The 26,719-nt window shown below is 41.2% G+C and overlaps 1 protein-coding gene across 10 annotated transcripts in view; it reads right to left on the reverse strand.

Annotated features, from left to right (window-relative positions):
• IL1RAPL2 (interleukin 1 receptor accessory protein like 2) overlaps window positions 1–26,719 on the reverse strand; it is a 373,489-nt gene that overhangs the window by 93,125 nt on the left and 253,645 nt on the right. For all 10 annotated transcript variants that reach the window (XM_061446050.1, XM_061446052.1, XM_061446047.1 and 7 more), the window contains one exon: window positions 14,386–14,460. In XM_061446050.1, coding sequence (XP_061302034.1) covers window positions 14,386–14,460 — 75 coding nt within the window. The remainder of the gene's footprint in view (window positions 1–14,385; window positions 14,461–26,719) is intronic.

The raw sequence follows: 26,719 nt of genomic DNA on the forward strand, positions 1-26,719 counted from the left end.
CAGGGAGAGAGAAGATGCTATTCACTGCCAAATTCATCAACATCTTAGGATTTTACCATGAGTGTCAGTCTTTATAAAATCTCCAGCTTTTTAAACTATAACACAATTGATACTGAACCAGAAAGTGTCTTAAGAGATCAGCTCATCCATTCCTAGTTCCCAAGGACGGACAACTATTAGTAAGCAAGCAATACCCAGCTCCATTTTTCTACTGCCACTCTGAGTAAATCATTATACAGTCTTTTCTCCATCATGTGAATAGCAAGATGTGAGATGACCTGGAAAGCCAAAAAAAAAAACTCCAACCCATTAACATGGGCACTATGTGATACAGAGAAGCCAGACAGTACTTTTCAAAGTGCAGTTCTAATGACTTACGGGTGGAGTGCAATCTACAAATCAAGAAACAAAAGCCCCCACGAGTCTGATATGTCAGTCTTGTGATTTATAGATACCCAATTGGAGACTTCTGAAAAATGGCAATTCTGTGTAATCTAAACAGTAGCGTGCACAGCCACACAGTATTCTGTAGGATTGACCACACTACTAAAACCCACAACTGGAAACCACCTCATCACGTTCAATTCAGAGGTAGAGTGAAAGCAAAGCACACATTGCAAACACAGCTCTTGGTCATGTTCCACCCTACATTAGATAAGTTCACTAAGCTCTGGAAGTACTGCAGCATGTTGTGAATGATGGATGACATGAAAAACCTCTGCTCAGTACACAGCGAGCAGCCAACTCCCTTCTGTGCTGCATCAGTTGCTTTCAAGGTACTTAATAGGCAACTTTGGTGAGAGACATTCAAAAGACCCCAGTGAGCCCAGATGTCTCAAAAATAAAACAAGAACATTGCAATTTTGTCCTCAGGCTTCAGTTGTTTTTATTCAATTTTAATTTTATTTTTGCCTACTTCTATCCAGTGACCTCCCTTGTCACGGTGCATTATGGACTCAAAACATAAACATCTCCCACTGCCAGTTGCTCAGCTACAGAAGAGGTTTAAGTGTGTGGTTGCCTGATCTCTCACCCAGCAAACTGCTTGCACTGAATGAATATTTCCTTTTGAAAATGCAATGTAAGAATGCGTGAATGGTGAATCATAGAATCACTGAATAGCTAGGGTTGGAAAGGACCTTAAGATCATCTATTTCCAACCCCCATGCCATGGGCAGGGACACCTCACACTAAACCATGCCACCCAATGCTTCATCCAACCTGGCCTTGAAAGCTGCCAGGTTATGAATAATCAGCTCCATCACATTTTGTAATCAGGGGCCACAGAATCACATTGTTTTCCTAGCACTTTGGGTAGGTCAGTTTCTACAAAACATAAATTAAACCACAAGCAGTTTGGACTGGCTTTCACTGGTCTGACATGACCATCAAATACAATCTGCTAGGCAGAATTACCATGGGGGATTAAAGAATTAGGAACTGTATCTTGTTAACAGGAAGCACAGGTTGGCTTACAAAAATTTACAGCAAGGTTTAAGTCACAGCTTCACTTTTGCTGTGTTAGATTTGCTTCTCCCTGGCTACATTGTTATGCTGTTTCAAGTTACTGGATTGGGTAGATGGTCAGCTGATTTACTGCTCCTGAAAGGTTAAAATTGCAAAAATCCTACTATTTTATAGCTTTGCCTCTCTAGTCCCTCACTCCTGCCTGTTTGTTTGTATCATCAATTTATTATTACTTGTAATAACTGCACAGCAGACAATATTTTACTTATTACATGTGTGGGAAGAGGTCAGAAGTTGCTTTATTCCTAAGTGCACTGGTCTTTAGTTGCAACCCCATTAGGAATGTTTAATAACAAATGCAATAAACCAGTTTAATAACTGAATCCACTTATACTGCATCTCTACATTTAGTGGTGTGGCACGGAAGGAAGAAAAAACACTCAGCTTTATCACCACTACTTCTCCCACTACTCTGTTTCCTTCAAAGAAGAGGGCAGATTGTTATTTAGAGATTACATAGTGTAATAGTTTTATTTTCTCCTTTATTGGTATTGTAAGGTTGTACACCCAGCAATAGGTCTTTTTTATGCAGAATTTAGTAGTAGATCTGGAACTTTAACCCACACAAGACACAAAATCTTCTTGAGGAAGAACAGCGAGTGCCATAAGTCTTCACTATTGCCTATATGCCAGGCTCTCTACAAAGCCCATAGGAAACAGTGCTTGTGATGCAAGGTTTGCATGGATCAGCTGCCCAAGCCCCTTTTAGATGAGAAGGTGGTACTGACGGACAGGGGTCAGGGAGGTGTTTCTGTTTCTCACCTGCATCCAACCCCCCCTAAAAAGGTTTGGGCACTTTTCTCAACTTTAAAAGCAATATCCCCAGCAGGAATGCCCTGGGTGCTACACTGATCCATCACTATTCACCGTTCAGCCAACATGGTATTTTAATAACACTCAGCTTTAGAAATGTATTTATTTCAGGTACATATCAAAGCCCTGACTGCTTTATTTGTTTGGAAGGAAGAGTGGAACTGTTCCAGCAGACTTTCTATTTTCCATGAATTCCCTCAAGAGGGATATTAAGGGTAGAAAGCAGAGTGGGTAATTCCCATCTCCGGGTAGAAAATGAATCAGACTGGCACAACATTCATTACACAACAGAGGCTTTCACCGATTAAGAAGGACAGGTAGACAACTAGGTAGACAACTGGCCAGAAACAGATGCTATTTGTGAGCATAAACTGAGCATTAGAAAATTGGCTGTTTATTAAAACAGGTGTTTGGGGGGCTCACACGCCTGACACTGCAGATGTGGTGTTCTGCTGAGGGACTGCGTTGGAGAACATCGGTCCCCTTCCCAGTTACGCTCATGCTTCAACTGAGTTGAAGCAGGAACTAAATTAAATTCAACAGAGTCAGCATCAGCTTTGAAAACTAGTGATTTCAATCAGGGATAGAGCAAGAAAATACAAGTTTTTACTCATGCCAGCTGTTCTGTTGCCCACTTTTGATATCATAATCATTCATTATTGTCTGGTCAAACCCAAAACAACTGTTTAAGAAAGTTTTGCTGTTTCTATTAAATCAAGAACAACAGAAAGAAAAAACTCCAAGGTCTCTCAATCAAGAGATTTTTGTAATTTTAATTAATGGAGTCTTAGAAAAAAGATGAATGAAAGCTCTGAAGGGGATTTCAGTCCTTCAGACTATAAGGTAAATAACTATGGAAGAAGAAGAAAGACAATGATATACACCCATATTTACAACTTAGTTATAGAGAAGCCTTACATCACACAGGAAAAAGATTAATCTGCAAGGTTAGTTTAGCAGAAAACACCTCACTACACAGCTGGCACAGGATATTGTATAAGCCAGGTGTGAATACAAAATTGGCACAGAAAACAAAATGCTTGCAAATTCCCAGGGAGGACTTACTGGAGTCTCTTCTTAAAAAGCTATTCTAAAATAAGCCAAGACAAGCATGACTTATCCTACATCATGCATTGTAATTTGCTTGTGACTTTATTTTTTCTGAACAGGCAAAACTGTGACACAACCCCCAAATCCTTCCTGAAAATTTAGGTGCTTGAAATCACAAGCTTAAGAGTCTTCTGACCAAAGAGGTGTTTCACAAAAGAGAGGTCAGGCCGTAAAGGGATGTGCTGGATTGTGAGATGATGGGATTTGAAACCCTGAATCTGACAGTAGTATGCTTGCCTGCATCTAACTGCTCAAATGCAAGTGATGCCTTCTCAGAGGAAATATGCCCACAGTGTGAATAACAATTTGATATCTACACACCACTCACTTTGGCAGATGATATTTAGAAAAGCTAAACCACAATCCTAAATAAAAGTGCTTGGTCAATGATCCTTAGTAAAGCAGATTTCTTACTGCATACAGTGCAGTCTCTCTACAATTTAGTTTCCAAAGCGAGTAAAGCATGAAAGGCAGATGCATTCAGATGAAATTAAATCACCAATATCCACTTCACGTACAAATGAAACTGTTTGCTTACTCTATATGCATTCACTTCATTGGGGCAAATGCTCAAATATTCCAACAAAGCAGTTTTCTGCCTGCGATGTTTATTAATATCAACAATTTGAACGATAGGCTGCAGAATGTTATAAATTTAATTTCAAATTCATCAATGCAGACCAGGAAATCATTAAAAGAGTTAACAGTAATGTAATCAGGAAACAGAAAGCTTGATTTGATCAGCCAGCCCAATCAAAGCAGCTTTACTTTTGAAATCCTGCATATTCAGGGCTTAGCAACAAACTATTCAAAATAGTGTGTCAAGTCCAGAAGCATTTATAGAACGTGTTCGAGGAAAGATCCACACAGACAATCTTTCCTTTCACACAGAGGCAAAATTCACAGAATACATTACGAGGCCCTGAGTGACATGGTTTAGTGGTGGTAGATTGTCAGTCCCAGGCTAACAGTTGGACTTGATAATCTTAAAGGTCCTTCCGACCTAGTTGATTCTATGATTTGCTATTATTTACTTAGCTCACTAGCACTGAAAAGTACACCAACATACCAGTTTTGTTTTGTTTCTAATAAAAATGACTGCAGCTTAAGTATTTAAATTCTCAACTCAAACCACTGAGCTTGATCAGAGAAACATGGAAAATGCTTTCAGTTTGTAAAGAATTAGGTAACACTTGACCAGTAAAGCATGAGGCACCATTTGCAAACTTCAGCACTGAGGTTATAGCAGTGGCATATGGAGTTCACTTACATTTTAGACTCTGCTAGATATAACATGACATTTACTTATGGCTTTTAATTAATGCAGTATGCAAGACCGTCACTGAAATTTGTATTTGAGCAATATAAAACATCGCTCAAAGAATTAAGTGCTTAATCCTATGCTCCTCTGAGCTGAAGTAACTACACACCTGACTGTGCACCAAAGAGATCTCCCTGCATGTTTTCATGACTAATCATATTCATTTGTTCATGGGAATAGGGCCAAGCATTTCAAAATTAATAAGCTTTCTATATAGTGTAAGCAGCTAACAAGAGCATACTCAGTACTAGAAAGTTACAGTCATCATTTAATGTGAGGCTGGTCTGTCAAACTAAAATGTGTGGTAGAAAACATTGTGCCTCTGTCGCTTTTCCACAGATTAGTCCTTTTTGTATTTTTACTTTCCAGCTGATTAGGGACACTGACAAGTCATGTAACATGGATCTTCAGTAGGTAATAAAGGTATCTCTTCATTTCAAGACAAATCTTGCTTTGACTCTTTCATTTGGTCTTCATTGGACTGAAATGTCTAACATGAGTACAGTAAATCAACCCAGGTCTAATGGTCAAAGTTCAATTACCCAGTACAAGCTATTTGTTCTGTGGGACAGAAACGAACACAAGGGTATCGAGGATGAAGTTAAAAGCAACATTTATCAAACATGGATTAAATGAAGCAAAGATTCAGTGAGCAGAATTCCATCTTATTTCTTTTGAAGGACTCCGACAGCTTTGATTTTCACAGCCTCTAAGATCATGACATCACGATATTGAAATTTTAGGAAATAAATAATTAATGCCATGATTCCTCATTTTCTCCACTGTTGCCTTTGGAACAGATTACAATTTTCTATTATTTTTCAGTGAAGAAGGAAAAATCACAAGAATGGTTAGCTGAGGTTTTAATCTTTGCTGCCCACTGCACCGCAGCACTGTGATGCATGACCCTGACCTTTCGCAGCCTGGTATATTTTGACTGTTTGCCCACTCAGCTCCATCCCTACATTTCAGTGAGGCCATAAACAAGAAATGTGGAATGGCATGCCCAGCAAATCACAGAATGCTGAAAAGGTCAAAATAGCAGTGCCGAATGTTTCTACTCTGTAATTTACAGAATATATGAGGCATTTACAGCCTAATAACTCATTCACATGACAAACACTGTAAAGAGAATGTAAAATGGCAGACCATGAATTCCTTCCAGTGACAGTGTTCCTAACAAGCACAGAAAAGGATGCAAACTTTGCCCTGTGGTTCTCTTTTCTGAAACGTTAATATTGCCTGACTTTCAATGAACAAGAGCATATGTCTGTGGACTGGGCAGTCAAAAACTCTGTGTTTGCAGTCAGGCTCAGAATCCAACAGGCAAGGTCCCTGAGGAGAAAGTCCTGGTCAAAGCCTTCCTGATCTGTACTCCTTCTTGCCCTTCTCAGGGCATTTCCCCAGTACGAGGTGATTTTATTGTCACAACATTCCTGGAAACTAGAGAAGTACTTTCTTCACTTCAGAAGAAGAAAGTCCTGGCCAAGGTCAGGAGAACAATAGCAGAACAACCCCCCCACAGCTCTTATTAACAGCCCTGATCCCCTGCTCTCCCCTATGACCATCTCTTGAACATAATTTTTGCAGAAACAAATTGTGTCCATTTCTCAGACACGCATCAAATGCTGTAAATGTAGAAACCAAACAAGACACCCTTTAACCAAGCTCAGCACAGCTGCATGTCTGTGGCAGTCGTAGTGCTAGTTGTACTCGTCAATGACAGCTCAGTCCTAGTGAAGTGCTGAAGATGTTATGCCCTGCACACCCCTATGCACATCACCACCTTCAGAGAAAGCTTTACTGGTGCAAGATGATTTCAGACATTCTTCACTCATAAGCTAGATAATGCCTTTGAATGGCTGTAAGCCAGGGCATAGCGGAGTGTTTCTTCTTTGCTAATATCTTGAAAAAAGAAACCACAACAGATTCATCTCTAGTGTTGCTGTTTCAAACCAAACTGCAAGGACATGTATCTGACATCAATTCATCCATTTTTTTTCTATAGATTCATTTTATCCTCAGAATTATACATAAGATCACTCAAACAGCCACTGAAATTGACGTAATCAATGAACAGTTTATAGAAGAACAAAAAAAACTTGGGAAGCGCCAAATCTTCCTTTCTGGCATATCTGTGCCAATCCCACGGATCTCAATGGATGTAAAATCCAGGATCAATAGCAAGATTTTGGCCCCGTCTTTCCAGGTCCATTAAGACAAAGAAATAAGCGTGCCAATAAACTGCTCTCTGTTTCACAGATACAAATCTGCATTAGCTATACAAATGCAAAACAAGTGTGGATTTACACCAACTGAACAACAGATCCCAACCTCAAGTCTCTGAAGTACAGCATTTTACCATTATCCCCAGGAGAAGCAGCGATATTACCAACACACCAAATTAGCATCAAAGCATTAATGGTAATACACTTAGGGTATTTAGGGAACTACTTCTAAACAAACGCCAGACAATTTGTCTCTAATATTCCTTGCAGACAAGTACAAAATGATTTTAACAGATGCAGGTCTTGCCTCCTTTCATACAGGCACGTATGGCTGAAATAGCTGTGGAGCTGTATCTGGAGCTTCTGCTGCAGAGAAAGGCAGGTCCTAAAGAACAGCCCCTTGATTCCTCTTACTTTCCTAGTAAAAATTGCTCTTTTGTGTATTTCTGTACAGGAACATGAAGCTTTTGATATTACAGTCTGTACTGTTGGGATGAAAAATTTTCCAGCAGTGAGTCTGGGGTCATTACAGCGAGTCTGTAGCCTCTTGAGGGGAAGGGAATAGCGTGTGAGGTTTGATCTCCTGTGGAAAGAAGGGAAAGATGTCCTGGTGTATCTGTGGGAGGAGGTGGGTGTAGTGGAGAGCCCTGGATGGCTGGAAGAAGGTATGGAGGACATAACAGTGAGGGTACCAGCTTGCTCCTCCAGACAGCAACAGTGCATGAGGGACATGGCTGCGAGATGAGAGTGCAGCGAGGGGACAGCTGGGAATGAAGGGGATTGTTTTTTCCTGTGTTGGGGTGGAGGGGATGCAAAACACACACTTTCTTTGCCTTCAGTCCAATCTCCCCTCTGCTCTGCCATTCAGTGCACACAGACCTAGATCTCTGCTACGGGGGTAGGGGTTATTCCACCCAGACAGAATAAGACAGCAGGATATGATCTGAGGTAAGACTCTTATGCATCGCACCTGCAGGCCTTGCACAAGGGAAAAGCAACTGAGTCTCTTCAGACAACCTTCAGTTTCCTGTCTGTACGGTACTCACTTGGATGGTGCACCAAAAGCCACTACTTCACTTAAAATAGTATTACTTTTACTAGTATTTACAGACTATTCTGGCAGGAAAAGGAGCTATATCTTCAAAAGTTGGATTCAGAAGGAAAAAAAAAAATGAAAAGAAAAAAGAAAAAAGAAAAGGTACTGCTGATTATTGCTGATTGTGATTGCATTTCCCACGCAGAACAAATGCAGTGCACATACAGGTAAATATAATCTCCTACCAAGGCTGCTCTTTATCAGATTCTAGTTTCATACATTTATCATTTTGTACTGATGGATCCATTAGGTGAAATCAAAGCCGAGATCCTAGTTAATTATCTCAATTAGAGCTTTTTATTTTTGGAAGACACAAAGAAGGAGGGATCTACATCAAAACCATCAGGCATTCTCGGAGAATGGGCAAAGAGAACGGGAAATTCCCCTTCTTTTCACCCTAAGAGAAGGGACATCCAATTTGATGGTCAACAGTACCTACACAAGGTATTCCCAGGAAAATCCTCCAGAATCTAATCAGGTGATCAGCTTTCAGCAGAGTCAGTCTAAACATGCTCTGTGGTGACTCTGGCACCAGCTGCGAAAGCCCAGCATAACTGTGCCCTCATCTTGCTCACACTGCACTCTCAGAACTCCTTGAAGATGTGTATCTGGGCTGCCACCACATTTCACACAGACCAACAAGAGCTCCAACTCTCAACAGAAAAGCAGGGAAAAAAATAATAATAATAAAAAATCTAAAATTTGCAGCTCTGTCTCCTCCTTGCCCTCTAAGGATTAATTTCATCCTCCACAAACATCCATTCTTGCTCTCAGCTTCACCTTTTTCTCAGTTCAGCCTCTTTGCTCACTCAGAGCCCATCTGTGTCAGGTCACCTCTGATTCCTCAAGGTTTGTCTCTTCTGTGCTGCCCCAGCTGAGCAGAGGGAGCAGAAGCAGTGCAGGGAGAGAGGGCTACTGCCCTCCAACAGGTGCAAAGCTCTGGATTTGGCCAAACTCACAGAAACCCAGATCTTGATCTGAGATCCCCTGCTAAGCCCTAGGCTGGAGAATGCCTGGTGGGAACTGAGGGAAAGAAAGGCAGGATAGCATGTAGCTACCAGCATTTAAAATAACCTGTTTTTCATTATGTTCCTGCTACAGTCTTGAGCAGCTGTCATCTGTGATCACTTAAGCAAAGAGCAAATGGAAAGGCGGTGCACAACACTTGGAGGCCTGACCATGGGAGTGTGTGTGAGTGCTCTTTCCACACTGCAGACACACTAATGAGAATTCCTCCCCAGGTTTTAAATAACTTGCTCTGTTAGAATTACTTTCAAATTTTCTGTATTGCTCTTTGTCCAAGAACACCACCCTATTCAGAGGTTTATCAAATACCTGTATCTTGAAATACAAAGAAAGCATGATGTGATCAGCAAGTCAGTAATGACAGACACTGCTGGACGGTCTCAAACAGACAGGCTTGGTATGAAATGGATGTCTCCAAAATACCTTCCAGGTTTTTTTTAATCATTATTATTTATTTTTAAAAGAAGAGGGATCTAAATAAAAACTAGACCGTGACCAATGAATGTAGTATCTTAAAGCTGTCAGGAAGTGCATGCATTTTCACTCTCAAATGACTTCTTCCAGCCTGTGCTTCAAATACAAAGGGCCTTCCCCCCCCCCCCCCCCCTTTTTTTTAAACTACTTTTTTTCAATTCCCACACCTGTCAGCAGATGGAACATGGCCTATTCCCTTGTGCTTGTTTTACAGTAGCTGTATTGATCTGCTTAATAACTACTCCCAATGAACTGCACTGTTAAATCTCTTAGAAACAAGATCTTTCTGAACAGGTCAGCTATCAGCAAAAATGACAATCCTCACAGACTATGTGTTTTCTTTCCTCAGCATCTTTAGAAGCAGAGAAACTACATGATAAGAGTTAAACCCCTTAAAATTTTCTCTGTTCAGTAAAAGAATTAACAGATGTTTCTCACTTTGTTTTCCAAGACTCTTGCTACATTGAGTAAGTGCCTGAAAACAAAATGAGTACATAATCGAAAAGCAAATGATACATTAATGATGTATTCAATTAATATGGACTCAAACATGCAAACACTCATTCCAGTCTCCACTAACTCATTCGTAAGGAAAACATTAACTGTAACACACGCTGCAAGAATTGACAGACAGACTTGGCTTCTATTTTGATACTGTATTTTCAGCCTTTTTTGATGCTTTGTGACCAGACAAGTGTAAAACAGCAGCCATGGTGCACACTGGATGATGCTGGGAAAAGTTTATACAGAGGCTAGCTAGCTACAGCTCCTGCAACATCCTTACAGAACTCTGTCCAGCCAAGAATCAGCAGAGCACAGATGTGCTTCCTGTCTTCCGCAACTGCTTATGCCCCTTCCATGCTGCTTTTACACCAGCTGAGGGCTGGCAGTGCAAAAACTCACAGCAACCTATCTGATGCCACTGATCAGATTTTGGCTTTTTCATGCTTCCAGAAATGTGCAAAGGAGTCAGTTCAGAGAAGAAACCTACCCTGTAATCACATAATCAAAGCACAGATGACTGGTTAGTTTTCTTTCCATGGCCTCAAAGCACTAGGAGTGAACAAAGTTAGCTGGAGAAGAATTTTTAAAAGTGTATTAAGAAATCAGCAGAGTGTTGTTATCTTGAGACCTACAGCACAGCATGCTTCCCCCTTACTGCAGAACAGCTGGACAGGGAAATAGATAGCACATCTTTAAAATTTAATGCACCACACAGAGCCCAGAGACTTTTGAGGTTTTGATCTTTACTTCCCTAAATCACCTAAGGAGTTTTCTAACCTCAGGGATTTGCCATGAACAATCCATGCACATGCTTAGGTTTACACCGTCAATCAAAGCAACTGCAAGCTCCTGCTCTAAAAAGACTCGGGGTCTTTGAACAACTACTTTGAACCACAGCGGTATGAGCTTTTATAAATTCATGTTCAGAGCTTTGCATGGGAGACAGTCACAATTTACTAACAGAGTCTGTAGTAGAGTGTTATGGCTCAAAACTCTTCAAATGAAGTATTAAGGGCCTTCTGCTGAAGCCACATAATCTCCTGGGCAGAAGACTTGTATGCATTTTGGCTCATACTAACACATTTGATTTTAATGTTACAAAGACAACTCAGAGATATCTTTTTTCAGGAGGAACATGAGACTGTTAGATCAATGTCATATCTTTGCAAAACTACATAAAGAATAGTATGAATAAATATTACTTGTTAAAACCAAGATACAATAAGATTAAATGTGCCGCATCCTGTGCTATCAAGGACCATTGCTACACTGACCCCAAAGCAAAGAGCTGAAAACTAAATAAAAGGGTGTTTTGTTTTGTTTTTATGACAAGGAAGCAGCAAATGAACAATAAAAAAAAAAAAAAATCTGTCATTATTTTCTAGGTCGGCCCAGAGATGAAGTGATTATCTGACCTGGTAAAGCATCCAAAACAGTGAAATTGTTTTGGACTTTTTCTCTAGTCCTCTGGGATGCTCTTCTGTCCTCCTGTCAACCTTCCTCTCTCTGGCTCTGTTTCTCCAGCACAAGCAAATAGAGAAAAAAAGGAAAAAAGCAAATTCCAGTTTCTGCTTCTCTCTGCCCTTGACAGGTTGGTTTTGATCTCTGTCACATTCCAAGGGAAACAGAAAAAGCAAAAAGTACATTCATGTTCCTAAAGAACAAGGCAGGCTCTGGACCATGTTTGAAGCCTGAAGGAGCTCTTTTATCCACTGTCAATAAGAGTTGTGCATGTCTATTTTCATTTGAGTCTTCTTATAAAAGCTGAGAGCCAAAAGGTGAATACTGAAGTCTGCAACGAGGTCAAATAAGCTGCTAAATAGTTAGGCCACTGCTTAGAGTTTTGGCAAGATTTTGCACTGCATTGTGCTAATTATTAAGGATAAAGATAGCAAATAATTATTAATCTCCTCTGCTTATAGAGCAAAGAGAGCTATTTAAAGATTAGTTTTCTAATAGAAATCTAAAATAATCTCTGAAGAACAAGCAGATGGATTAAAGTCCATTTGTTTTTTAGTGTAGTGGAATGTTCATATATGTAGAACCTCCGATAAAGCTTTTTTTGTATATTGGGCGGTTTGACTTTATGGGCTAAAGACCCTGTAAGACATGGAAACTGTGCTTTGGTTTGTAATCAAATCCTGCAGAATGTCTCCTGTTCAAAGCTCCTAGGAGAGCTTTCAAAAGAGCATTCCAGCAGATGACCTAACATATAACTTTCTTCTCTATTCCTTTGCTGCAGTTGAGTGATTCACTTTCCTGCAAAGCTCTAGTACGTGGGGAGGCTCTGAGCATATTGCAGAGGTCAGCACAGCCCCCCAGCCCCAAGTGCAGGTGGCGTCCACAAGATGAAGGGACTCCCTGAGAATTTTCTAGCTCTGTTTGCCGTTTAAAATCAGGAGGGAAAACAATTCCCTTTACTGTACGTTAAAGAAATATGTTCAGGTTCTTTCATGGCATTAATCTTTTACACATAATATGAATATGGTTTAGTGGCAATAACCAAACCCATTAACATATCAGAAAAGATGCATCATATGTAAATTCCCTGATCTTAGGGGACATCTAATGGATTACATTCCAGCATATAAAGATGCAAGATTTATATTCCCCTCTAGAGATATTCCAAAATCCTATTACCAAGACCCATCTCCTCCAAGGAGAGGAAGGGATTTGTTTGTTTTAATTTCACTTTTTTTTTAAAATCAAACCTCAGTCACAACAGAGTGCTTTTATGCAGGAAAAAAATATAAATAAAAAGAAGAAATCACTGCAAAAACAACAGAGTCCCGATGGAACAGGTGAACTTTGAAGAGAAAACAGAAGATGGAATAAAAATACAGGAAACAGATGTATACTCTTTGAGCGCCTTTATTACACAGATGTATGCAGGGACAGTTTGCTCCCAAACGAAATCATTGGAAAGTTGACTGTTAAGCAACTGAATTCAGCCTTTTGGGCTAATCCAAATTTCAATGAGCATGCTTTGCTACTAATTCTGGCTTTTGACTATGGCTTCAGACCTGTTTTGTGTTTTCCTCTTCTAAGGCCAATTTCTGCTCAGCTACAGACACACGAGGCCGGTGAGTGGAACCTGACTACACACATGCATGCCCGTCTGCAGAACTCATCTGGCACTGGCCCCTTCTCACATCCACAGCTGTCTTTCCTGTACAAGCCCTTACAGACTCCCAAGTCAATCCACATACACAAGAAAGTTACTCTTTAAGACTGGCTAAAGTCACATATGATTCATATGTTCACCACAATTCAAGGATCACATTCATGAATACAAGCTCCATTTCTACATACTTTCAGAGCATCTTAAGCACTTCACTGAAATCGTTAGGCACCTGTTTTAAGCATGTGCCTTTGTACTCGGCTCATGTAGGACCCCGTAGGGTTTCACAAACAGCTTTACCACAATGTTAACAGCCCACTTAAAATGCTTCATTCTGAACTTGCTTGACTTCAAACACCATTCCATCACTGAATCCTACCAGCTTTGGTATAAAAGGAAAATGAGAGTCAGACTCAAAAAAAAAAAAAATGCCACAGCTTCAGCATAAAGTAAATAATACACATCTGCAGCACACCTCTTGCCATTTAAGTTCAGGGCACCACAGTCCTCAACAGCAACTTCAATTCTGCCTCTCCAAATGAGAGATCTACTTTCAAGGAACTGAAAGAAAACCTCTGGAACTTCAAAGCTGAGCAGTTCTTTCAGCACCAAGGTGCACTGCAGTTCCTCAAGGTTAGCAGAACTCTCCAACATTAGAGTTTCTCAACATTAGAGAAAATACAGGCTGCCAGGTGAGACTGGAGATGTACATTCACAGAAGAATATAAAACAGGAGCGAGAAAAGCACACAAAAGCCCTTTCTGATAAACATTCAGAACAACCTGAAAATGCACCAAAAAAAAGTTTTACATCAACTTTTAAAGGAATTAGCACTTCTTTTACGAGGATATTTGTCTTAGAACATCAACTGATCAATACAGCACCAATGTAGACATACATTACTCTATCAATCGTGTATTAACAAGAGCAGCAGCACTTTGTATTTAATACCCATTGTAACCAATTAGTACTGCCATCCCCTGATGTTACAGAAGTTCATTCCCTTAAATTGCCATGGAAGTAATTTCTACAGTTATAAATGAGAAGCTGCAAATTGATTTGCATGTAATAACAGTATCACTAAACCTTTCTTACCACGTTCAATTTTTCCCATCTGCTACCAGAGTGGAAGTTTAGGATCTATTTATCCCAGAAGGGGACTTACCCAGCTGGACATCTATAACAGTTGGCTGGTTCTCTATGGGGAACAATGGCTTTGGAGGTTTGTCCGTGAGTAAAGCTAGAAAAGAAAATGAGAAACTGTAATTGAAAAATTGAGACCAATGACTGCAAAAGAAAAGCTCTCTCACATAAGCAATCAAACGTTTGGACACTTGATGGCATATAAACTTACATTAAATAATACAGCTGTTACACTGCCAATGAGTTACCACTTTGCTAGGGGCTGTGGTGGCCCCACTGACTACACAGAAATGAGTTATTCAGAGAACTACATTTTTAAAACATCAAAACAAACTCCATCTCCCACTTTTAATCTACATATAACTACATCAAACATTTTAGATTCTCACCTTGCAAAGTTAACAATTAATTTGAAATGCCAATCAAATATACTTCAGTGTGACCAGTCCCAAAACAGTATTTAGATGCTCAAAGAAAACTTGCATGTACAACCCCAGGAGTTCACACCTAGCCTACACTCCCACCCACCCACGTGGGGCACCTGGGCCTCTTCTCAAAGCCTGAGAGAGGACCCTGCCTTGTGTGATACAGAAGGGTTCCCCTGAGAGCAGGAAAGTGAAAGCACCTGGTTCTGCCAGGTGACTGCTCTAGTCAGTACGACAGCCACACATACAACAGGCTTTGTGACCTGCTTTGAGAGCTTAGTGACAGACAGCGCAAATAGGTTTTGTGAGTTGAGGCTAGCTTGACATAAATGACTGAGTATTCCTGGAGATCGGAATAACTGGTTTTAATTAAATACAGCATGTTGCACCACATGAAATTAAACTTTTCAAACTTACTTCAAAGCCTTTTCAGTTGAAATTCAGCACCTGAAATTACTTGATCTGTTTGCAAAAATGAACTTGCATTTTTCAACAGAAGGCTAAAGCAAAATTGCTCTGATATCCTCAGAAGCCTCAGCATTTTGACAGGAAACAAGTCTACTCAGAGGTTCATTTGCTCAAGCTGATGCTGCCCATGGCTGGGGCACCAGGTCTTCCTGAACCAAGCACATGGAGCTTAAGCTCTGCAAGCTTTTAGCCTGCTTCCAAGCCAGGCTAGCACGCAGGGGAGACACCCCAGCCTGCTTCACCATGAGTCAATGGTCCAACACACCTTCCCCAAGGCTTTAAAACAAGCTGGCTGAGTGGCTGAAGCAGAGGTGCAGCAGTCCCACCTCTGATTCACATTAGTTTCACTAATGTGGCTTTGATAACCTGCTATCAAATGACAGCTGTGTAAAATCAGAGATAGCCAAATCATGCTGCTACCAAAAAACCCCATAAAAATCATAAGCCTACAAAACATTTTTATATCTACAGAAAAGGACAGAGATTGTATTACAGAAGATGTACTGAGATATAACTGTTTGATTCTGCTTTACAGTTAATACTGTTTTTTAACTCCTTAAGCAGCGATTGCCAGCACAATCCACTTCCTCAGTACCATGTAAATGAAAATGTGGTTCCTTCCATGCTTTACTTACCACAAAACAGGCATTTTGGTAACAAGCCAGCTGCTAGCATCTCAGATCAATATCATGCGTGTTTGTAAGAATTCCTTGTAACAGTTCACCCACAAGGACAACACAAGCAACCTCTGCAGTGATTTCAACAGCATAAGAACCACAAGCAGGACTCAGAATGAAAGATACATGGGAAATTCTGTTAATGAGAATTCAGCATTTCAAATATGCTCATATAGTGCAAAGTCACAAGACTGACCCAGAAGTAATATCAAGGCTACCTGTACAACTGCATTACTTGGGGATTAGCCCATGAGCAGAAAATTTCTGGCAGAAACAAATAATGAATTTGCTATACTAATGCACCTAAGTCATCTGGATGTCATTAGAGAATAAGACAAAAGTGCTGCCAAACCTACATATGTAATCACAGTCTAACTACTTGCTTTTTAAAGAGTTTCAATCCTAACCAAAGCTGAAAACTTCTGAGTTTTGGGCATCAAACCCAAGGGACTTTGGAACACATTGACCGATGATTTTTTTAAGCAATGTATGCTTTTAAATATCAGTTTAGAAATCTTCCAGCAAAAAACTTTCCAGACACTTATTCATAAAATTCCACTGCATCCAAAGGCAGCTAGATACCTCTTTCTCCAACTTCTCCACAAATTCCACCCTAATTCAAACAGTTTTTCGCATGAAGGTCACTCCTGTCTCCAGCAAAGCTCATTCCCAACACTGCAGGAAAAAAGTACATTCTCCAGGAAGTCCCAATACACTGATAGCCAGAACATTCGGTAAGTGGAAACATGAGAGCAAGAGTACATTTTCTGTTCAACAACTATAAGAGCTCTGCTTTTCTTACACTCCAATTCCTCACATGAAAATGCCCTGTCAATAAATAGTAAGTTAGCAAGAAGCAAGAGCCACTAGACTAGAATTACATTAGCTGAACTGTAACCTGCTGCCATCGAGAAGATGAACCTCTTCATATGTATTGCTTGTCATTTCCTTTCAACTCATCACAGAAAATTAGAGGTAGCATCATCTGGCGCCGACATCTGCTGAGGGAGAACCTCATCACTAGAGTCACAACCTGACAATATTGCTTTTCTGCAATTTTGGGTTTGGTTTCTTTATTGGGGTTGGTTTCTTTACTGGCTTTTATAGTGTCTAGGCACAATTCCTCATAATGCCTGCCAGAAGGAGACAGGAAAAGGAAGTATTACAGAGGTTTTAAAACTTTAACAATGTCCTTAACTGCCCCTGTGCAACTGAGGTCAGTGACTGCTTCAAGGAAAGAGCCAAAAATTTTAGAAAATGCATTTTGGCCTAGGAATTACACAATTGAGAGCTCTTAGAAGGCAACACGTTGGCCTGTATCTAAATGCAAGAGTACCCCACGTGCTCAGCACAGAGAGAAGGGCTACTGCTAGAGACATGCAGCTGTTTGCTGCAGCTTCCACACAAACCTGCTGCAAAATGTGCTGGAGAGAGTGGAAAGGTCCCAGCGGCCACAAAGGGGTTTGGGGATTTAATAATCGTAACAACAGAATCAGTCCCTTTGTTCAAACTAGGTCAGAACAAGCTACAGTCTCACTGACCCTTTCCAGGACTCCTTCAGGAGACATTAGGATGTGTTTAAAGGGGAATCCCAAGCCCCCCTAAACCTTGCATCCCAGCTGAATGTGCTCCCTTGTACTTTATGAAGAGCTTAAACAGAATTTCACATTCTGGTATATTACCAACACTTTTTTTAAGGCTGTTGTTGCTACCTTTATTTTTTTATTGTATTGTAACTTTTCATCTTTGGCACTAAGTTTTACTCCATGCGCATTGTAGGTCATGGAGAAAACTTGCTGGGGTAGCTGCATCCATGTTGTGCCAGTGTGCTCAGGCTTTCCTTGTTTAATGTGCTTTTCATATCCCATTCCCACCCATACCCCTTGCAACCCAATCTGATCATATCTCCCCCCCTTTCTCTTAGCTTTACTTGCAGTGTCTGGTTGTTTTCTAAATATGCTTCTGTACGTCGCATTTTAAATGGTTATATTTTGCCATATTGTTCTTGGAGAGCAATCATTATAATGAACTGGCAGCCTGTGAGAGCTCTTTACACAGGCACTGAAATGGGCCAAAGAGATTTTGAGTCTAGAAGGCAATCAACTGCTGACTCTTCAATGTCATCTGTGTTTACAGAAAACAAAAGCCACTTATTTTAGAGATCAGACATCAGATCACTTATTCTATGAAATTTGTGTTTCATACTTCTTGAACAGGAAGCCAGTACAAGATATTCTCAGCTATGATTTCTTTCATGATCTCTGGGCTTAACAGAAGTCCACAACCAACCTTTATTCAACCTCCCATTCCTCCAAGAGAAATGTCCTTAACTGTCAGAACAAATCATCAGAACAAAAAATCAGTTTTACAGGTGTGTGGCACCATTTCCAGCCTTGCTAGAAGTAGAAGCAGACAGAAAAATTAATGCTGTTACTGTATCAACCTGTCTTTAATAAAGGTGATAGTATTATGCACTCTCTTCTAATTCTTAATTTCCAACAAAACCACTTGAAATTAAACCACGGCAAACACTCTATTATTAAAGGTACAGAAGCACGTCTGCAAAGAAATATGACTAGATCTCACTGTCACAGGCCACCGCCCCTCCCTGTTCCTTCAGGCCCCTTGGAACATGCCATGCTCCTGGGCTGCTCTGAGCAACAATACTTAAATGGAGAAGCCATTAGAACAAGGACTACATTAATTCCCAAAACCAATAATTCCTCCTGCCACATCAGCAGACCTGCTTTTGCAAGATACAAAGTCTGTCAATGCAGTACACTAAGAGTTTCTATACCTTTACTTTCCATTCCAGGATTTCATTCCATGAACAGGCTGGGACAGGTTTGGCTGCATTTGTTTATGCCACTTTTCCTCCAGTCCTTCAGCTACATCTCTGACCCTCTGCCAACTAAACTGAAGGTCAACCATTTTTTGTAATTGAGAGATGGAAGAAGATACTATGACAACCACTTTGCTAGGAAGGGAAGAACAGTTTAGAACAGCAACACTGACGTTACAAATGGAAGAACCTAACCCTCTCCTGAGCATGACCATCAGCCCAAGACGAGATTGTTCAAAAGTACTAACGTTTGAATGTGGCCATCAAACACCACACACATGCATACAAACTGTATCAGACAAGCCACTGTCCCCTGAGGGTTACAAAACACACAACGTAAAAGCTTCAGATGCATCTCAAGCTTCTGAGCTTTGTCCCAGGGTTACCACTGGGCATGCTACCTGGGACACTGATCAAAGTCACAGGTGCTGGATAACAAGCTGGAAAGATACTTCTTTATCCAGATGCACCTGGCAATACACATGCCTCCTGTAAGAGCCTGGCAGACACAGCCAGAGGCTGTTCTGCAGCCAGACTCTTGAAATGCCTTTTCTGCCTATGCTTACATTCACCCCCTTAGAAAGTAAAACCCAAACTTCAAATCAATAACCAAGTTGCTGTGATTTCAACAACACTTGTCATGTGTTTTTTTTCCAGAAGAGATTTAAAGCATTGTGTTGTACAAATCAATAGACTAATCTGATGCTCTGCAACTGCTCACCCAGGCGCGTCTTCTTTCCCAGGACGCATGATACTTACAGTCTCCCTCTTCCATAGGCACAAGGAATATGTTGTCCCAGAAGTGCCTCAGAAAAGCAGAGAAGAGACCTACAAAAGATTCGGTCCCTCCAATTAGTTACACAGTCAGCAGACAAGGGAGAGCATGACTTGCTGCACAGGGCAGTGTCTAGCTACCCACAGGACCTACTGAAGAGGAAGCAAACAGTCCTGAAGGAGCAGCTCCTGCTTCTAAGTGCCAATGCAGCGTAAGAGCTTAGATGCTCGTTTTCTCTCTCCACATCCTTACTGTTTCAAAAACGTCCCATTCCATATTCAAACACATATCTGACACACTAATGAGCTCTCCTGAAAAAGCACAAAGCAGTTGTAAACAAATTGCCATAGGATATCATTACTTAGGGAAAGCAATGATAACCACGTAGAAGAACTACCAGGCATCTCAGTAAGCACCAGTTCCTTCACAGTTTATTTGACACAGCTCTATTTCCCTCCACTGTTTCCTACCTTGCCTCTGCAGCAGCCTGACCGTACTGTCCCCACTCCAGTCAGGCTTCTCTTATGGCAGTCACGGTGAAAGGCAAACAGCGCCAAGCTGTTGCTACAATGAACACAAGTCTTTTACCACAACTTCTGAGTGACAAAGCTAAACACAGCTTCTGAATTTAGTGCAGATCCCCTTCCTCTGTGCCATGCAAAGACATACTCAAGCCAATACGTATCACCTGTGCTCCAAGGACCTGAGCTGCTGCCACTGTTAAGCCAGTAAAGACTAGGGTCATGCACGGAATTCCAGCTGATTATGATTAGATGGCACTCTTTCTTGTGACTCAGAACAGCTGAAGGGTTTTCCAAAACAGGTAACTCCTAAGAGAGGTGAAAAGCAGTAGGCTAAAAAAGTTAGCTTGCATTTGGCTAACAACTGGTCAAATGCTGGGGAAGCGCTTTCTTCTTCTTTCTTGTGGTAAGTACCCAAAGTGCATTTGCTCTTCTATAATTTTGTTATTGATGTACCTCCTGGACATTTGTTCATGTAATTTGCAATGATGAAAGGAAGAAGCATCCAAATATGAAGCAGAATGCAGGGAATCTAACAAAATTGGTTCAAATCTTCTATGAGACAATTAATGCCAACCTACTTCCTTCAGTCAAAGGATCTGGCATTTTCCCCCCATTAATTAACATAAAGCCTCTAGTATCATTCAATCAAGAATCTGGCTAACCTTTTGACAGCAGAACTGATCTGTTTGAATAGCATCCTCTGGGGCAAATAGCAGTACGCCAAATCCTTCATCTGAAACTAGCTCATTTCCAAAGTTAAGCTTTTGTTCACTCCTAGTTCAAATACACATGCTTCCAGGCATGACTTAGATCTTGGCATCTCAAAATCTTGGCAGTGACATTGCAACTTTCACACCATAGATGAAGATGGAACTAACTGCATGCAAAACGCTGTATCAGTCCTTTAACCAGAGGGTACATGTTGCTAAGAGAAGCTCAGCATTATACCTTTAAAAATCATGTACCTAAATCCCTTTGGCTCTTCTGAAATCCCAGCTTGTGCCAGCAGACTTGTCAATGGCTGACAGTAAAATGCTTCAGGGCTGACCTGCTACTGCTTTATTTTTAATGTTGATGCTTACACCTAAGCAAATGCGTGAGCCAATTGTGCAGATGTAAATGTAAATGTGACAGCTATAGTCTTGGCTGCCAGGGACCGAACTGTGCACTTGCAGAGTTAAAAGCCTGTCTGAAGAGTAAGGGTTCCCCCCTGGATGTATAATAAGTATACTTTATGGACTGAGCCTCTAACACATTCACCTGCAAGTCCACCTCCAGATCAGAAAAATTACTTTTCATTTTCTTGGCACAGACGTAAATTACCACACCGGGTAAAAAGCCGTGGAAATCCACATAAAGCAACTAATTCATAAAAATAAAAACTTTGTGAGACTGCTCCCCGATGAGCTGTATTGTAGGAGGTTTTACCAGTCAGTCAAAACATTCTTCAGCATTTGGCTACTGGGCTGCCTTTCCTTCACCACAGAATCAAGCTGACAGAATGACTGCACCTCCATCCATCATTTGCTTCAACAGAAACCAAGCCATTGTAACCAAACGTTGTCAAAGGATAAGTGTCTCCATCTTGAAAATAAACACTGAACACTTATTCTCAATAAACCGAAACTCAGAACTTGTATAGAAGCCAGGAGTCACTAGCCAGTGACAAAGAGTTTTTCTCTATTTATTACTATTTGAGCAGGAAAAGCACCTTTTGGGACAATGGGGTGAAAAGATACAGCAACTGGATGCCTCCTCCTCTGCCACCATCACCATCAATATAACTTTTTGAAAACTACCTAGGATGGAGAGTGCCTTAATGCACTGTTTGGTCTGCCTCTGTGGGACAACTTTCTGCAAGAAGGAGTGCAGCATTTTTATATTAGCAGTAAATAATTGGAATTCATCACATGCATTCTTTTTATGACACAGAAAGGACAACACAACCACAGCTTTAAGGAAGATGCTGTGTCCATGCTGAAATGCAGTTCACAAGGGACAAGAATGCTGAGGCACTCAAATGCTCTTGGATCATTATTGGCTTTGATTCTAACCCATTAAGTCCTCAATGATTTGGAACAGCCCCATGTTTGAGAGGTCGTACTACTGGCACCAAGAAGAAGCTGGCCATGACTGCAGTCCCCATGACTTTTGGACCAGTCAAAATTCTAAACACAAGCTGTGTCTGTCCTGTTCTTGGCACCTGCTCCAACAGTTCATGCTGCAGGCATGACCTTGCAGCCCATGGTAACTGTTTAGAACTAGTAAGAGCAGCTGGCAATGCCAGGCATGAAACCATTGCTGAACAAGTCTTGCTGACAGTCTTCTCACCTAAGATGTCCTCAACTACTTCGCTACTGCACACAGGATGCTATCACAGTGCATGGAGATAGCCAAACTGCTTTGGAGAAAAGAGCAGGAGTACCAGATACTAGGTGAACTCTGCTGAATTCATGGAAATGTTAAGAAAAGTAGAACTGAACTAGATTTTGGCGTTCGGATCTTCCAGTTTTCAAATTTGTGCAGGACCTTCTTCCCATTTCTTACAAGGCAATAAAGTCATGTAGCACTGAAATGGTAAGATGCTGGGTGGAACTTCTGCAACAGAAAATGACTGAGGACGACTCTGGTGAAGTGGAACAGAAACAATAGCACAGATTGCACATTACTGAAGCACAGATGGCAAAATCCCACAAGGTGCCCATCACAAAGTAATTACAACAGGCTGAACACTTAACACTACTGCAGCATACATGTTAAACACCAGTGGCAGCTGACTGTTAATGCATCTCCTGATGTGAAACACTTGGTGACACGAATGGTATGGATTACTATCGGTACTGTCACTAGAGTCATTGCGAGGTGGGTGCTGGAAAGTAGAAGAGTTCAGTGCTAGCAGGGCTCTTGCTGTACTGATGCTATCCAGTTTCCTCACTCGTACACAACACACCTTTCTTTTCACTGCATTTCTAAATTTCATAGCTTGGATTACATTATGCATGATCATTTTATTCCTTTCCTATATGTGGATCATACAGCTTTCTTTTATGAAATAGGTGTGAGTTTCATCTGAAGTAGAGGAGAAAAAAAAAAAGTGTAATAAATTGTTACTAAATATAAATTGCATTTCCCTGCAATATAATTCAGGAAAATCTCAAATGGAGTGTGGTTTATTTAATGATCTGAGTGTATTTAACACAAAGGACACATCATTTCATCTGCACTCAAAATGTTTCTCTTGGACTCTGAGCAGAAATAAGATGCTTGAAATTACCCTCTTTTTCAAGGAGATCTGCAAAGAACATTTTATGACATTTTACGTTTTGGCTTTTTCAATTCTCTTTTCTTTCTCTCTTATAAAAAAGTAAAGAAGTGGTGACAGATGAAGCCAGATCCCATCATCCATCGTGAAGGGACAGCTGGAGACTTTGCATGCAAATGAAAGCTATCATTCTTGTCAACCTAAAGCCAGAGTACCAAAAGCTTGAAGTCCACAACCAATTCATAGTCCATGATCAATTTGCCTGCTCATGCACAGTGAACTACTGCCCCACAGCACAATCCCAGTAACATGAATTATCATGGAGTTGATTTTATGCAATGTTTTAATAAAACCCAAAGCAATCCATTATTCCCTGAAACTAAAATCCTTGTATTAAATATAGATCATAGAAACATAGAATGGTTTGGGTTGGAAAAGACTTTAAGATTATCTAGTTCCAACCCACCTGCCACGGGCAGACACATCTCCACCTTAGACTATGTTGCCCAAGGCTCTGTCCAACCTGGCCTTGAACACTGCCAAGGATGGAGCATTCACCACTTCCCTGGGCAACCCATTCCAGTGCCTCACAACCCTCACAGTAAAGAATTTCTTCCTTATATCTAACCTGAACCTCCCCTATTTCAGCTTGAAACCATTCCCCCTTGTCCTATCACTACAGTCCTTAATGAAGAGTCCCACCCCAGCATTCTTGTAGGCCCCCTTCAGATACTGGAAGGCTGCTATGGGGTCTCCTCACAGCTTCTCTTCTCCAGGCTGAACAGCCCCAACTTTCTCAGCCTGTCTTTATACGGGAGGTGCTCCAGTCCCCTGATCATCCTCGTGGCCCTCCTCTGGACTTGCTCCAACAGTTCCATGTCCTTCTTATGTTGAGGACACCAGAACTGCACACAATACTTCAAGTGAGGTCTCACAAGAGCAGAGTAGAGGGGCAGGATCACCTCCTTCCACCTCCTGGTGTCACACTCCTTTTGATGCAGCCCTGCACACAGCTGGTTTCTAGGCTGCAAGCGCACACTGAAGCCAGCTCATGTTCATTTTCTCATCAACCAACACCCCAAGTCCTTCTCCAAAGGACTGCTCTGAATCTCTTCTCTGCCCAACCTGTAGCTGTGCCTGGGATTACCCCAACCCAGGTGTAGGACCTTGCACTTGGCTTGGTTGAACTTCATGAGGTTGGCATCAGCCCACCTCTCAGGCATGTTGAGGTCCCTCTGGATGGCATTCCTTCCCTCCAGGGTATCAACTGAACCACACAACTTGGTGTCGTTGGCAAACTTGCTGAGGGCGCACTCAATCCCACTGTCCATGTAGCGACAAAGATGTCGAACAGGATCAGTTCCAACACCAATCCCTGAGGGACACCACTCGTTACTGGTCTCTAATTGGACACTGAGCCATTGACCACAACTCTCTGTATGCAGCCAGACAGCCAGTTCTTTATCCACCGAGTGGTCCATCTGATGTCTCTCCAATTTATAGACAAGGATGTCGTGTGGGACAGTCTCGAACACTTTGCACAAGTCCAGGTAGATGACATCAACTGCTCTACCCCTGTCCATCAGTTCCATAGCCCCATCACAGAAGGCCACCAGATTGGTCAGGCAGGATTTGCCCTTAGTGAAGCCATGCTGGCTGTCACCAAGCACCTTGTTGTTTTTCATGTGCCTTAGCAGAGTTTCCAGGAGAATCCACTCCCAAGATTTGGGCAGGCACAGAGGAGAGACTGACTGGTCCCACGTCCTCCATTTCCCCTTCTTGAAGAAGTGGGTTATATTTCCCTTTTTCCAGTTGTCAGGAACTTTACCTAACTGCCATGATTAGTGAGTCAAAAGAGAATTATTGTAGACGATGGATGCCAGCTGAACTAAACACCTATGGTACTATATCTAGGCAAAACTATGGATGCTCTTTTGAGGGCTGGGCAAACCCATCTCCAAGCTCAGTAGCTGCCTCCAGCCAGTGCACACCACAACATTGTGAAGGAGGAGCTGGTGTCATTTTGCCACCACTCCTGGTTTGCTGTTTCAGGTAGCTGCAGGGCTTCCTTATGCCCTGAGGTAGCCTCCAGTCAAAACCTTTGCTACAGACCAAACATCGCTCTGCAGTTTTTCTAAGAATAAGACAGAGCCACTGAAGATCAACATTAAAAATGTATTTTACCTGAAGTCTCAAAGGCAGTGGAAACCATTTAAAACTTGTACTTTGGCCGTGATTAGATGTTACACGGTGTAACAGCTTTGATGTTCAGCAGGACCATTACAATTTCAAAGCTGCCATACCACAAACAACTTTTAGATGGAATTTCAATTGGAATTTTCTTAGATTAATGACATTCATACATAAGAAACATGGATCTTCTGTTAAGTCATCTCTTGCCAATTGATTTTGCTCCACAGGGGGTTAATGAGTATGTTTCACCTTGCCCTATCCAGCCTATTAATCCTGATACATTCTTTGGATTAACACCCTGGCTTCCAAAGCTTGCTATGATGATCAAAAATGTTACAGTACTTGACAAGGAAAACCTTTTCATAAAACGTTCATGCAAAATTTATGTAGATTCTTTCTCCCTAATTTGTCTTCAAAAACTGTAGCCAGGTTTAGCTATTGCTTTTTTTTTTTTTTTTTATCACTGAAGTTTTGAATTGTATTATTCACTAAGCATATGTAGCATTGTTGAGAAAAAAACTGGGCTGAATCATGTCATTATTGGTTGCATGAGCAGGAAAATGAATATAAGCAGGCATAAGATAACCATGTAAAGAAATGGAGAAAAAAAAACAACAAAAACACCATGGAAAGAGCCAAAAACATGAAGCCGAGAGAGGAGAGGGCGAGGAGCCCATCTTGTTTTCATCAACAGCGAACAGTGACATCAATATGCTGACCAAATAGCAGGATACTCAGCCTGCCCCTGCCTGAACTACTTGCACATACACAGAATCCTGGGGAGGGGGTTCCGTCCTCCTGCAATTTCTCCATCCTACTGCCAGGACAGAAATCCCCACTGCTCTTACTCTTCATCCACTGGGACACTGTTGATGAAACAACTCAAAACAGAGATCACTCTCTTCGGCTTCTACATTTCTCTGCTGTTCTCAGAGGACCATTCATTACTCAGTTTTCAGGTTTTCTGCTGGTTTTTCCCAGCAGCCAGATATAAGTTTTGTACCAGGAATGTAATTTCTGAGAAATTTTTCATGAAATTGTGTCAGCTTGTTGTAACGAACCTGCTTGACACTTCATTTTCCTGTTGAAAGTGTCTTCTGTTTGTCATGTGTTGAAGCAATTTAAGATTTTGCTTTGACATTTTTAACAAGAGAACAAGACAATTCAATCTGCTCTAGGTAGTAACTGCC

Source organism: Pezoporus flaviventris, unplaced genomic scaffold (assembly GCF_033815535.1).
Source record: "Pezoporus flaviventris isolate CSIRO_AGI_PZ_B2104156 unplaced genomic scaffold, CSIRO_AGI_Pfla_v1 ptg000005l, whole genome shotgun sequence".
Lineage (NCBI taxonomy): Eukaryota > Metazoa > Chordata > Aves > Psittaciformes > Psittacidae > Pezoporus > Pezoporus flaviventris.